Raw genomic sequence first — 13,907 nt, forward strand, 5'->3', positions numbered from 1 at the left:
AACTAATGTTATCTAGAAATACAACTAGTCTTCGCAAATTACGTTTGTGACCTTCCCTCAGTAAAGAATACAAATTTTAAAATTTCTGAACGTATATTCAAGGTCAGAACATGTATGTAAATGTGTTTTTGACAATTGCTTAAAGGGGCCATACATCTATGGTGTCAAAGACGTCACATACATTTACAACGACATCCCAAAAACATTCATCCCCGAATGACACATACCAGATCAAACCTGCCGCATGACTCTGCAATCATATGCACGACCCCTTTCGCATTCGAGAAGAAAGTTTCATATCATTTAAAAATAACATAATCATAAAAATAATTTATAAAATAAAATTATATTAAATTTTGCTCTAACCCAATAAATCTATTTTTAATTCATATTTTGGGCTGAGCTTACCTATAAATAAATGCTTAAAGAGTAAACATCGTCCATCTCTTAAAGCTTTAAAAATACTAGACAAATTATAAAGTGTACATCGACGGAAAATGTCATGAAATACTTGCCATGATTAATATAAGCTGCTCTAGGGCTGGATCAAATGGCAACTCGAAGCAATTATTGTCAAGAATTAACTTCATAAGTCTTGCGAGAGCAATCTACCAAATTCCGCGCAGTTAAAGATTATAGCTAACTTCAGTTTTGAATTATACTGTACACTAATACTAGAAATCCGTTAAGAAACTACCAATTTTAACTACAGATAACAACAAAACTCTAGATTTCATATTTGACGTTTGAAGTTTGACATATGTAGATGACACCTGTATCGTTGATATTTTAGATGAAAGACCCTATTGACCCAGATTAGTTAAAAGATCAAGTAATTGACAATACTACACGATATGTTAGAATCTTAATATAACAATAACAAATGTAGAATGTAAATGGATAAAATATTAAGATTATTATTTTTTTTTTAATTTTGCTACACAATAAATATGAAATTTGCCAATTGTCAGGTAGTGTAAAATGTACAGGCCAAAGTGTTTCAAACCTTAATAAATGTAATAATACAAAAATATTAAATTATTTAAAAAGAATTACCATTAAAAATTCAATTATAAAAATATAATACCTCCAAAGATCAGCTGATAGGGCAAGACCTTGCCAACCTTTCGCATGCCAATGACTGCAATCGAGAAATGTTTTTACTTCACCTTTAATAAATTGGAATAAATTCTTATATTTTAGATTCAAATTGCTTTCACGATTATTGGCGGAAGAACTTTTTAAATTTAAACTTTCGTTTAGTTTATTCAAGGTGTTGATTCCAGTTAAATTTAACATTTTAGGGACACACTGTGAACGTCAGCTGCCATCAACAAGTAAATAATTGGCACTTCGTTACATTTGAGCAAGAAATTTATACAACCATTAATAGCTTATACATTTGAAAGGGTAAACATATAAAATATAATTAATATAGTTGATTTCATATATAAACTTTTATAAAATTAATTGATTTGAAATAATATTTAAACGGCTAATATCAATATCGAACTACTTTAGGTTATAATTTTATAGTCTGTGGAATGTCTCACGTACAAACCGTCACTTAGTGTACGTCGACACGTACGTTGTTGAACAGTTATGATATTAATAGTGGTTGTCTGTATAGTCGGTTTACAAATAATAGTTTAACGTGACAACGTCATACACATACACATTCATTAAATAACTTTTAAGAATTAAATTCATCCTTTTTATTTATTTATCCCTATACTAAATGGATAGAAAGAATCCTTGGACGCATAGGCCAATCGAGCGGAAGAGAGATATATGGGACAATGAGCGTAATGGGACAATGAGCGTAATGGGACAATTGGTGTAATGGGACAATGAGCGTAATCGGACAATGAGCGTAATGGGACAATGAGTCACGGTTCTTTCGTGTGTGCAGCACGCGTTAGTAGACTTCATAGACGTTGTCATGTCAAAATATTTACAAACAAAATTGAATCTGTATTGGTAATAAGCGAAATCTTCTTACCATTTAAATAAAGCTTATTTTATAAGAAAAGAAATTGTTTTAAGCACGAAATATACAAATATTCGGAAAAACGTTTTATATATTAAAATTGATTTTTTTCTTAAAGGCTACATGAGTATAGATAATTACTACATAGAAGATGACAATTATAGACAAAACACTGCGCCAAATGAATTTACGTTTAGTCACGTGACCACGCCCATACAAATTAGGTTTGGGTTAGTGAGTTACGGCTATCGCAGTGTTTTATCCATATATATATATGAATTTGTACATTTTTATATATAAAAAAATTTTGTATCTACATTTCAACATATCAATCGTCATTACTATATTAATAAGGATTAATACCTAAATAAATGATATTTTTCGTTTTCGTTAATTTCCTTGAGATATGTTATTACATACTATATCATCTTCTCTTTCTATTTGAACGAGATGAAAAGAGATGGGAATATGATACTTGCCACTGTGACCAGAGCCATATTGTTTATGAAAGCTCAGATCTTTTTATACGTCAAAATGTTAAAAACCAATCATAGCAGTGCGGTTTTACCTTATCCACAACATACGTCTAACTGAACACTATGATGAAGAGAGACAAAACAGTTACGTCTTTTGAATTTAACCAAAAGACAAGTGATTATAAAAATAGTTCGAATTTTATTATAACGGCCTTATTGGACAAGTCGTTAAACGTGTGCGTAATATTTGAACGTAGAAGTCGAAAAGAAAATCTCCGTCTTAGGAAAAAAGAAAAGAACTTAGGTCCATATTATAATTCACACCTCAAGTAAGAATCTCGACTTGAGCGCTATTATTCATAAAAAAGTGCAAGTGTCCATCTGTCTCTTTTCACCACAGCGTAAATACAATACGGCAGAAAGAGACGAAAATACTAGTTAAGAGCAATTTCACTTTAGCAAAAGGGAAAATATTGTTGAACCCTATAACTACTCTAACATTACGCGAGATCTTAGATATGAACACTACTTTTAAAAATGTTATCAAAATATCGATGTTAAAAATTTCATAAAAATAATTTTTGTTAATAGGCACTAATTAGGAGGCCGTAATCAAAAAAAAATTGACAAAATATATATAGTAGATGACACATGATCCTTAAGAGTTAGAATTATCAATATAATGTCTATAATGTTGTGTTAAATTTTATTTTACAAAAGACAGAACGAACAATTTCTGTAATCTACACCAAATGTATGGAAAACGTTCCAAGTACGAAAGTACGTACGCATCTACATACGTATACGTCTACACGTACAATTGACGAACCCATCGACAATTTGTACTCGAAATAGGCAAATAGCCAACATAGACACAGATCTGCATCTGTTTGATGGCTTCGTTTCAATCGAACTTAGGTAACGCACACATTCCGGGTTCTGAATGTTAAAAACTCTGTTATAAAAATGGTTAAAAGCCCGTTTAAAATTACGCAACTAACTAGTGGCTTCTTCGTCATCGCTGAACTGATCATCCCTTGTGGGGGGAGGGGGGGCTTCGACATCGTCCCGTCGCAGGGGAATCGGGGTTATATGCGCTTTGGGTAGAGGAGGTATTGGTGGTATTTGGACGTTGGGGTTTGGGGGCAAATTTGGTGTGTTGGTTGCTTGAGGTGATAAAGTATTGTTCATACGTTGGTAATGCGCCTTCAAGGTGTTCGACGGCGGTGTGTAGTTTAAGTGGTCGTATTCTCTTTCTGAAAATATTAAAACATAAAAATTCCAGCTCTTAGAGTAAATAAATTCAAATTCCAAATAATACATACTAATAACTTATTTTAAGGCATTATTTCAATAGACTAACAATCATTTAATTGGCTGTTCACGCCACCAGGTCCCTACCGTCCTCTCTGTCTATATGTCGTCAACCTCCTGCGTCCACCCTATGTCCATTTTTTGTCCTTATCTCACTTCCAGGCACTGGATGGCGTGAAAATTGGTTATTTATCTTGTCGGTCTGTCATCATAGATGGAATCATAGGTTCCGGGCTGTGCCAATGGACTGGCTTTGCGTAATTAACATACGACGGAAAGCAATATGAGGAGACCATGCCCCGGGAACAGAAGGCTGATCTTCAAATTTGGATATTAAGAAAATCATCGAAAATTCAGACCAAGGCTATAGAGTCACTGTTTTTGTTTATACATTAAAGTATTATATATATTTGAAGAACTCGTAAAATCCTGAACATTGGTTCATTTGAACAGAAGTAATTACAGCCCTGATTAATAAAATCTCCAGTCTAATCTAAATTCCGACACACCTTTTCTTCTCTTTCTATTAGTACAAGATAGAAAGAGATGGAAATATCATACTGCGACTAGCATATTCAATCGTGTTTATACGTCAAAATAATAATACCGGTTTTGGCATTGATAATTCAAATTTGCACGCCAAACTCCTGATTAATAGAATCTATTCTATCTATTAAATGCTTACCATAACCCTCTTTATGCTTGATCTCATCATAGACGTGATCCAACTTGTCATCTTCTATACAATGGTATAAGTTGGGGTTGGTCGCATCAGCGTCTTTGTTCTTGAGGGACATGGTGTCGTACGCTGGAAATTATTGTACAGTTATTAACACGTGTATGAGAAGCATTCGAGAAAGGCAAAGGATTGATGACTTTGAGATGTGGTGCTGAAGGCGAATGTTAAAAATACCGTGGACTGCGAAGCGCACCAATACATCAATCCTGATCCAACATAACTGAAGTATTTCCGAACCAATTCGACTTAGGGTCCTTCAAGAAAAGAGCGTACAAATTCTTAAAAGGCCGGCAACGCACTCGCGAGCCCTCTGGCATTGAGAGTGTCCATGGGCGGCGGTATCACTTAACATCAGGTGAGCCTCCTGCCCGTTTGCCCCCTATTTTATAAAAAAAAAATAAAAAAAAAACTCCGCATACGGTCACGCCTGCCTACCATATACCGACAACGAACTATCTGATATTTCGGCCATACAATACGCAGAGGCGATGGGAATTTGGGGAAAGTGATCATGGTGATATAGAAGGCAAAATTTCACCAACCAGATGGACCGATCAAGTTAAAGACTCATCGTACTCAAAACTGTACACTGTAATATAATGAACTGGACACTTGGAAACCGATATTCCAGGTGTTTCCTTGCCGATCACGATGCTCAGACATGAGCCAACGATTGTATGTGAGATGAGTTGTAAATTTATGTGAAAAGTGTAACTGATATTTGTTTAAAAAAAAGTCATCGTAACCATGGCAACGAGCACGTCAAATCCACGTATAAACTAAATAAACCGTCACGGAGCGGACACAAGTAATTTCCACTAATCTGCAAAGACGAATCAAACCTTCGGAAAATTATTTCCTTTTTAGAGTTTTCCTCGATTTACCGACTACCGACTTTATTAAAAATAATACACGATATATCTAGCTATGTATTTACATAGGTAAATAATACTATGTATTAACAGAGTGATAAAAACAATAACACTTTTAATTTCCACGTAACATTGGTATTTCTCGCTTATAATTGTGACATTATTTTTTACTTGATTAAACTGTCTTATTCATAAAACTCAGAGTAATTGTTAATTTCATTATCATAAATACTATATGTAGCTAATACTTTAAAACAGAAAAAAATATAAAACAAAAAATAAAAAAAGTATTGTCTTTTATTAACATAACTTTTACACATTAAAAGAAAACACTTTTTAACGAATTGAAGCTATGCGTTATTATTAAAAACTTATATTTTAAATTAAAAAATTTCCGACGTCTCGCGTGCTTTACAGCGTGCATGGTCACGGTGACTGAAGACAAAAGGTGTTGAATGTCAAAAGTATCACATAATAAGACATAGCTTCGATCCGTTTAAAAAGTGTTTTCTTAATGTGTAAAAGCTATGTTAGCAAAAGACAATACTAGGTTATAAATAAACTCACTTCCATTGGACCCAGAAGCCGTCATACGAAGTTTCTCCATAGTTGTGTTGGTCAACTTCGCTGGCCCCAAGTTATTTATGATTGTGTTGTTGAGCAAAGTCGTCGAATCGTCACTACGCGTTGAGTTATTATACGAGTAGACCGGGTTATCGAAGTGCTGTTGTTCTGAAAATATTTCAAATAAATAAGTGGCTTTGGGCCTCAGATTTCTATAGTATAGTCAATCTAATAGGTGTATGTAATCAGCTGCATGTGCCTCACTCACGCTCAACTTTTTAGGTGCAAGGCGTGTCGGTTTCCTTACGATGTTTTCTGTGATTTGTGATTATAACACAAATTACCAGCAAATAAATATTAGGTCCTTACATATGAAATTGGCGCATTTCCTACTGGCCACTTTAATCACGATGTTGTCCTCTTTGGTAAGGAATTCCAAATTCAATTTTGTACAGCTATTTACTCATGTATTTGTGCTTCGATGACCGTCATTCATTTGTTTTTTACGTCTGTTTTTTTCTGTTTGCGTCACTCATTTTACAAAATGGAAAACTTAAAGTATCGCATTATTTACGAGTACGAGTTCCGCCGTGGCACTAGTGCTGCGGAAACAACTAGAAGGGTGAATGATGTGTATGGCGGTCATGTTGCAAAAGAAAACACAGTTCGTTTTTGGTTCCAACGTTTTCGTTCCGGAAATTTCGACCTGCAGAACAAGCCCCGTGGACGGCCTGAGACCCAAGTTGATAATGAAGTATTGAAAGCTATTGTGGAAGCAGATCCATCGCAAACCACGTCCGAGTTAGCTGCAGGCTGCGGTATCACTAATAAAACTGTTTTAATTCACTTGAAGCAAATTGGGAAGATTAAAAAGCTTGAAAGGTGGGTACCTCACGAATTGACTGAAGCAAACCGGCAAACGCGCGTCAACTGCTGCGTTACATTACTGAACCGGCACAATAATGAAGGTATTTAAAACCGAATCATTACCTGTGATGAAAAATGGATTCTTTACGATAATCGGAAGCGCTCAGCGCAATGGTTGGATCCTGGCCAGCCAGGCAAATCCTGCCCCAAGCGAAAATTAACCACAAAAAAGTTACTTGTAAGCGTTTGGTGGACTAGTGCCGGTATTGTTCATTGCAGTTTTCTCAAATCTGGCCAGACTATTACGGCTGTTGTCTATTGTCAGCAATTGCAAACCATGTTGGAAAAGCTAGCGGCTAAACAACCTAGGCTGGTCAATCGCTCCACGCCACTGCTACTTCACGACAACGCTAGACCACACACTGCACAACAGACGGCCACCAAATTAGAAGAGCTTCAATTGGAATGTCTAAGACATCCTCCGTACTCCCCGGACCTTGCTCCAACAGATTACCATTTTTTCGAAATTTGGACAACTTCTTGCAAGGGAAAAATTTTTACTCTGATGGGGCAGTCCAAATCGCCTTCACAGATTTATTGATTCCCGTCCGACTGTTTTTTTTAGTAAAGGGATCAATGAACTACCTATGAGTTGGCAAAAGTGCATAGAAAACAATGGTTCATACTTTGATTAATTAAATATATTATATTTAAAAATATTCGACTTTTTGTTCCTCGCATACAAAACGCCAATTTCATATGTAAGGACCTGATATATTTAATGTGACTAAAGAATGCTTAAAAAAATATTAAAAAACTCTGGTATCTTTTATTAATAATGCCTTTATTATTCTTTCCTACATATTAAATATTTATTATAAAGATTAAGAATTTAGTATGAATTTGTACTTTGTTATATTTTTTGTATAAATAGGTAAAACTGTGCTTTATGTTTATGTTTCAATGATCCATTTTAGGCTTTTGTGTATAATGTAATTGTTTGAATATTGTGTAATGAGTAGCTGTAGGAATACTTTAATAAAATAAAAATAAAATATTACCTGGCTGCACATTAGGATCGGCTGTATAGTGCACGTGAGCGATCTCCCTCTTGAGCAACCTCACCCGTTTGCGATAGTACAGCAGCACTAAAGCAATCCCGCCAACGCACAGCAGCGACACTACCACCATCGCAGCTATTGCACCACTGTTTGAGCCATCCTCTGCGAATAGGTTATTTCCTACATTAAACTAGTTAGGTCGAGTATAAGTTGTAATGCGATACAAAAATGTACAGACTGGAACTTCAATCAATACCGTTGGATCGTGAGAGTAGAGGACCTGCTGGAGCTAAAAACCAATTAGCGGAAGGAGTAATATTTTGTCTTTTCAGAGGCCAAAACACATTTTAATAGCAGAGCGAGTGGCTTTGCAAGTTATGAAGACTGTAGGTCATACTAATCATATGTCTATGTGGTCGTATGTGATATATATATCTCAATGCCAACATTGGGCTCTAAGAACAGAACTATTATGCCAAGAGGAGATGGATGGAGACAGAGGAGAAATGTGGCCCAGGGTGAAGTTTTTTTTATAGAACAGGGGGCAAACGGGCAGGAGGCTCACCTGATGCTAAGTGATACCGCGGCCCATGGACACTCTCAATGCCAGAGGTCTCGCGAGTACGTCACCGACCTTAGTTGGCAGGAAATAAGATGAAATAGGTAAAAGGAGGCCTACGCCGCAGAGTCGATTCAGTTATCGTTTCAACTATACAATTTTAGTTTATAGTATTGTCTTTTGTTAAAATAGCTTTTACACATTAAGAAAAAACACTTTTTGAACGGATTAAAGCTATGTAATATTATTAAAAACTTATAATTATTTACATAATTCTAAATTTTAATTTTTTTCCGACGTTTCGCGTGCTTTTCAGCGTGCTAGTCACCGTGACCACGCACGATTAATAATAATACATAGCTTTAATCCATTTAAAAAGTGTTTTTCTTAATTATAGTTTAATTCAATTGTAAGAAAGGCTTTTGTTATTTATATTTTGTTAAATAAAGAAACTCAGAGTCGCTACAATTCTTATAGGTTCTGGCCTCAAATGTCTGTATCTGTTTCATAATCATTTGTCAATCTAATATGTAAGTAGGGCATCAGCCTCCTGTGCCTGACACACACCGTCGAATTTTTGGACATGTTTCCTATCCCGTTTCAGCGAATGTTAAAAGCGCACATAGAAAGGAAATCCGAGGACCTAGGCCAACACCGTATACTTATATATTATGTTATATACCTATCTGTATACATGTCTTATGCAATAAATATGAAGTATTTTACCACTATGTTCAATCTTGATGGCGTCACTGGCCTGTATGTCGCAATTGTCCCCAATGTAGCCTCGGTGGCAGATGCACCCGTGCACGGGGTCACACACCCAGTTTCCTTCAGACGAGCAATTGCATGGCTCCATACAGTGGTCACCGTAGTACCCCTCGGGACAGACTAAAAACATTATATTTTTTTAAATTTGCTTATTAAGTATTTATTCGTCTCGATACTTCAAGAACTCGGTATTAAGCAGCGTTTGTTTTCAACAGTACAATCTCGCATCCTTACTCTTCGGACACCTATCTCGGAGTGGTGTTCAGTCCACAGAACGCCTTGTCATCCAGGGGAAGATGGAGGGCACTAGACTGCGCGGAAGGTCACCTACGCGTTGGATTGACCAGATCAAGTCTGCCGTAGGAGGTACACTCAATGAGTGTAGCAGGATGACCTCTAATAGGCAACGATGGCGAAACGTCGTGAAGCGTATCACATCTGCCCCTTTGATTACCACTACTACATAGCGATCACGACCGCTCTGTCAAGAGTGTACCGGATAAGAAGAATAAATAAGCCATGGCTATAAAACTATTTAATCACCATCTTAGAAGTTATAGATCACTGCCGTGTAATGCTCTCAAATGGATGATGAATGGGTGATTCAGTTTGTAAAAGGAAGGACCATTCTTGTCAAACAAGAATAAAGGACTTAACTTTGACATTATGTTAATGTTCTTATTATAAGACATTTTAAAAGTTGATATGACATTTGCATGCCTATTTATATATGGCTGATGTATGATATTTGTAGTTGATCGATCTAATTGTACCACTATCTTGGCAAATAAACAATTAATTATTATTATTAAAAAAAATACGCTAACTTTGTAAGTTTCACACAGATTTTTATGAAATAAATAGAAATTGAAAAGAAATTATTGCTTCAAAATGAATATTCAAGTTTAAATAATAGTGAAGATGTATCTTATTTAAAATTGTATATAATTTTTCGGTAGTGTAGCTAAGATCCCGGAATAAGCCGTTAACAACAAGCTAAATGAAATTCATACACAAGTGAATACTGTTCCAGGATATACTTACACTGCGTACAAAGGGCTCCAGTGAAGCCAGGAGGGCACCTGCAAAAGCCATCGTTGGGTCTGCAGGCAGCGCCTCTTGCGCAGCGACACGGCTGAGTGCAGCCTGCGCCCCACGCCCCAGCCCCACAAGCCTGGGAACACGTCGGCCCTTGCCACCCGGGAAGGCATTGGCATTCACCTGGTAAAGAAACATCACGACTTAAAATCACTAAGTTCGGGGGCGGTTGTTGTTCAAATAAATGAACCTGTTTGGTCGAAGCTAAGTGTCACCTGTCTTTAATCTCTAACATAAAAAGGTATGGTGTTGCGATGCTGGACTAAGAAAAAACTAACTTTAGTATTGACTTTTGTTAACATAGCTTTTACACATTGAAAGAAAACAATTTTTTAACCGGATTGAAGCTATGTATAAACTTATAATTATTTTACATAATTTTAAATTTATTTTTTTCCGACATTTCGCGTTCTTTACAGCGACTAAAAGACGATACCAACTCCGGGGAAACAAATACAGATAACACAACTTTCTCTACAGCTATGATACTTTTGACATTCAACACCTTTTGTGTTCAGTCACCGTGACCACGCACGCTGTAAAGCACGCGAAACGTCGGAAAATTTTAAAATTATGTAAATAATTATAGGTTCATAATAATACATAGCTTCAATCCGGTTAAAAAGTCGTTTCTTTCAAAACTAACTTTGCTTATTTAAGGGTTTTTAGATATGTGACATTTCAATATATAAGTGTAGTCGACCTATAGGACATCATCGTAAACAAAAATATTATACTACAATTTATGAATGCATAAAAAACTTTGTTCAACGTTAGGTTGCATAACTCTCGAATCAAATTATATTTATAGAAAATAGTTCGCAACTTAAACACGTATGTTGGCTTTCAAACACCTTTTTAATAGGCATAATTGAAATAATTGACTTTGAAAACAACAATATTAATAATAGGAAACGACATCAATTTTACTCTAAAACCGATCAGTCAGTGATGAACTTCAAATTACATAGTATGCGCTCATATAAACAAAATTTCATACATATATATATATACATATTAAATAGATTTTAGACAAACATTTTTACTAACCTGTAGCATGATGACAGTCCGCCCCATTCTTGCAAATACATTTCTGTTCGCAATTTAGGCCGTACGTTCCCAGCGGACATGGATACTCGCAAGCCACGCCCTTGAACCCGCTGGGACAGGTATACTTGCCCGTCACGGGATCGCATGTTATGTTACCTATAATAATAATAATAATAATAGTCTAGTTCAGTGTTTTCCAACTTTCTTATTACTCACCTTAGCCTTCTAAAATTAATTTTTAATATTAAACAATATAAGGTTTTAGGAAAAAATTGTTAACGAAACTGAAATTCAAATTCTAAATAATTTTTCGAATCCCCTTAACAATCAAATTTTCCCCCTGTGGGGCGTGGGCTCCACGTTGGAAAACACGGGTCCTGACATCCTTTAACCTAACCTAACACAAATTGATACCCACCCCCTTTTAAAAACAAAACTGTCTATACGAAATATAAATGTTTTATAATTAAATAAAATTTAAGTAAGAAGGCTGACGTAACTTGTTTAAGCCTGAAATGTTTTACAAAACATAATGTTTTGTAAACGTGTTCAGAAAACATTCGTTTATCGTTTCATTAGCACGCGCTATCAACGCAACTCCATCAACAGTATTGAATCGAATCGAGAACGCGCTACATCCATAAATGGTCAAGAAAGGCAGCTGCTGACTGGCACAGGTTGGTCAAGAGAAAACAACAAATTATCAACCGCGACTGCTCTATTAAGAGCACACTTGAGAAATGAAATATAAAGTTGGTATATCAATTATGAATGAGCTGAAAAAAAAACAATGATACTGTTACGAGCTAGGGGATCGGATAGAAAATGCCGTGGATTTATTCAAGGGTTTATTTCTTGATAAATCAATGAGGAATTTATGGGCACAAATTAACCGCAGAGATGCACTAATTACACACACAAAAACACAGTCACTAATTACTTCACTTATGCACACTTTACACTGTAATTTATCACTTGTATTCACTTTATTCGCACTTTATCGCTTCGGTGTTTCGCTCTTGTTATCGCATTCCAAACTAAAGGCGACTAGTCGCGTTTCGGCTCGCTTATATATCCCTGGGAATAATTCTAAACAATATTCGAGATCTTTCTAGGCGGGCTTGCTACTGAGTAGCGATTGCACAATTCTAGAACGTCCGCACTCTTTGTCTCTTTCGCACGTTGCTCCCTCCTTGTCGTACGGCGTTCTAGAGTGCTTAGTCTAGTTTCGAGAAAGTTCTGATCTTCTCTCTCTCTCTCTCTCTCGTATCATTTCGTCCTTGTCTCACACCTAGAAAGTTCGGTCTAGAATATTCCTTCACAAAGGGGTATAACTAGGCCTGAAAACGCCTGAAAACGGGTCTCCTGAAAACTGCACCACTCGACTACACATGTTCTTGAAACTGACTGAAAAAATGTTTCAGCTTCCTGAAAACTAGGGTAACATTATGGAAATTACAATTTTCTAATATGTTATTAACCCTCTCCTGAAACGGTAAGAAATCATATTTCAGCCTGCTGAAAAGTTCTCTAACTAGTGGAAAAATCTAGAAACATTGTAGTCGACCCGTCTTCGTAACAATACTAATAGTTTTTTCTATATTTATCTCTTTCATCACAGCGTAACCACGATTCAATTTTAGTTTAATCGTAGGTAATGTCTTGGTATGTATCCTTTCGTAGAATATTTCGTATCAGTCTTATTTCTTTATTAAAGTTCACATACAAAAGGTTATATCTATATATTACAAGCTATTTTTTCTAAAATATATATGGTAAACATAAATGTTACAAAAATTAAAATACAATTGAAAAAAAACTAAACGTCCAATTTCAGATTTCACTAGTAAAACAGCAGATTAGGTATCAAATAGGCTTAATGTTTTTTGATCAGCCAACTACTAAATTTATCAAGCTCTTGATAAATAGAGAGCTATTGCGAAGAATTCGAATGAGCCTGAATCCCTCAGCTGATTTTGGAAGACGGAATATGACAAATCCTGCTGATTTTGAACCAGGAATGAATAAATGACGACAACTTTTTAAGACCGCTAGTTATGCTCTCTGACCTAAGCATGGACGTTATAAGTCCCATTAAGTAATAAACTTACCATCCTGTTGCACAGGACATAATTGGGCACAACCAACGCCATACCGTCCAGGCGGACAGGGCTGGTCACAGGTATCTCCTTGCCAACCGGCTGCGCACACGCATCTCCCGGTTGATGCGTCACACGAGGAATTGTTGGCGCACGAACATCGCTCGTTGCATTGGTCCCCGAATCGGCCTTCGGGACATTGGGTTTCGCAGCGCACACCTATTATGAGTAACAAATAAGTAAATCCTTACAGTTACCACACTCCTCCAGTCAGTAATGCAGTATATCGTTTTAAAGAAGATAACAATACAATAGATCTGGTGAATATTCTATATTTGCACACTAGTATACCGACGGAACCTAGACCCGCGCTTGATTGTTCCGCCCTTAACGCATTAACGCCCGAGAGGTCGCCGACATTTTCCCGCGTCAATTCTCGAAAAAAAA

General features: G+C 36.1%; 1 protein-coding gene across 1 annotated transcript in view; it reads right to left on the bottom strand.

Moving 5' to 3' along the window:
• Positions 1-113: 113 nt before the first annotated feature.
• LOC123706959 (protein draper) overlaps positions 114-13,907 on the bottom strand; it is a 46,943-nt gene continuing 33,149 nt past the window's right edge. The window contains exons 12-19 of the mRNA XM_045656643.1: positions 13,473-13,679; positions 11,362-11,517; positions 10,258-10,434; positions 9,169-9,333; positions 7,884-8,045; positions 5,959-6,123; positions 4,466-4,588; positions 114-3,722 (exon numbers count right to left, since the gene is read on the bottom strand). Coding sequence (XP_045512599.1) covers positions 3,463-3,722; positions 4,466-4,588; positions 5,959-6,123; positions 7,884-8,045; positions 9,169-9,333; positions 10,258-10,434; positions 11,362-11,517; positions 13,473-13,679 — 1,415 coding nt within the window. The 3' untranslated portion in view covers positions 114-3,462. The remainder of the gene's footprint in view (positions 3,723-4,465; positions 4,589-5,958; positions 6,124-7,883; positions 8,046-9,168; positions 9,334-10,257; positions 10,435-11,361; positions 11,518-13,472; positions 13,680-13,907) is intronic.

Source organism: Pieris brassicae, chromosome 1, assembly GCF_905147105.1.
Source record: "Pieris brassicae chromosome 1, ilPieBrab1.1, whole genome shotgun sequence".
Classification (NCBI taxonomy): domain Eukaryota; kingdom Metazoa; phylum Arthropoda; class Insecta; order Lepidoptera; family Pieridae; genus Pieris; species Pieris brassicae.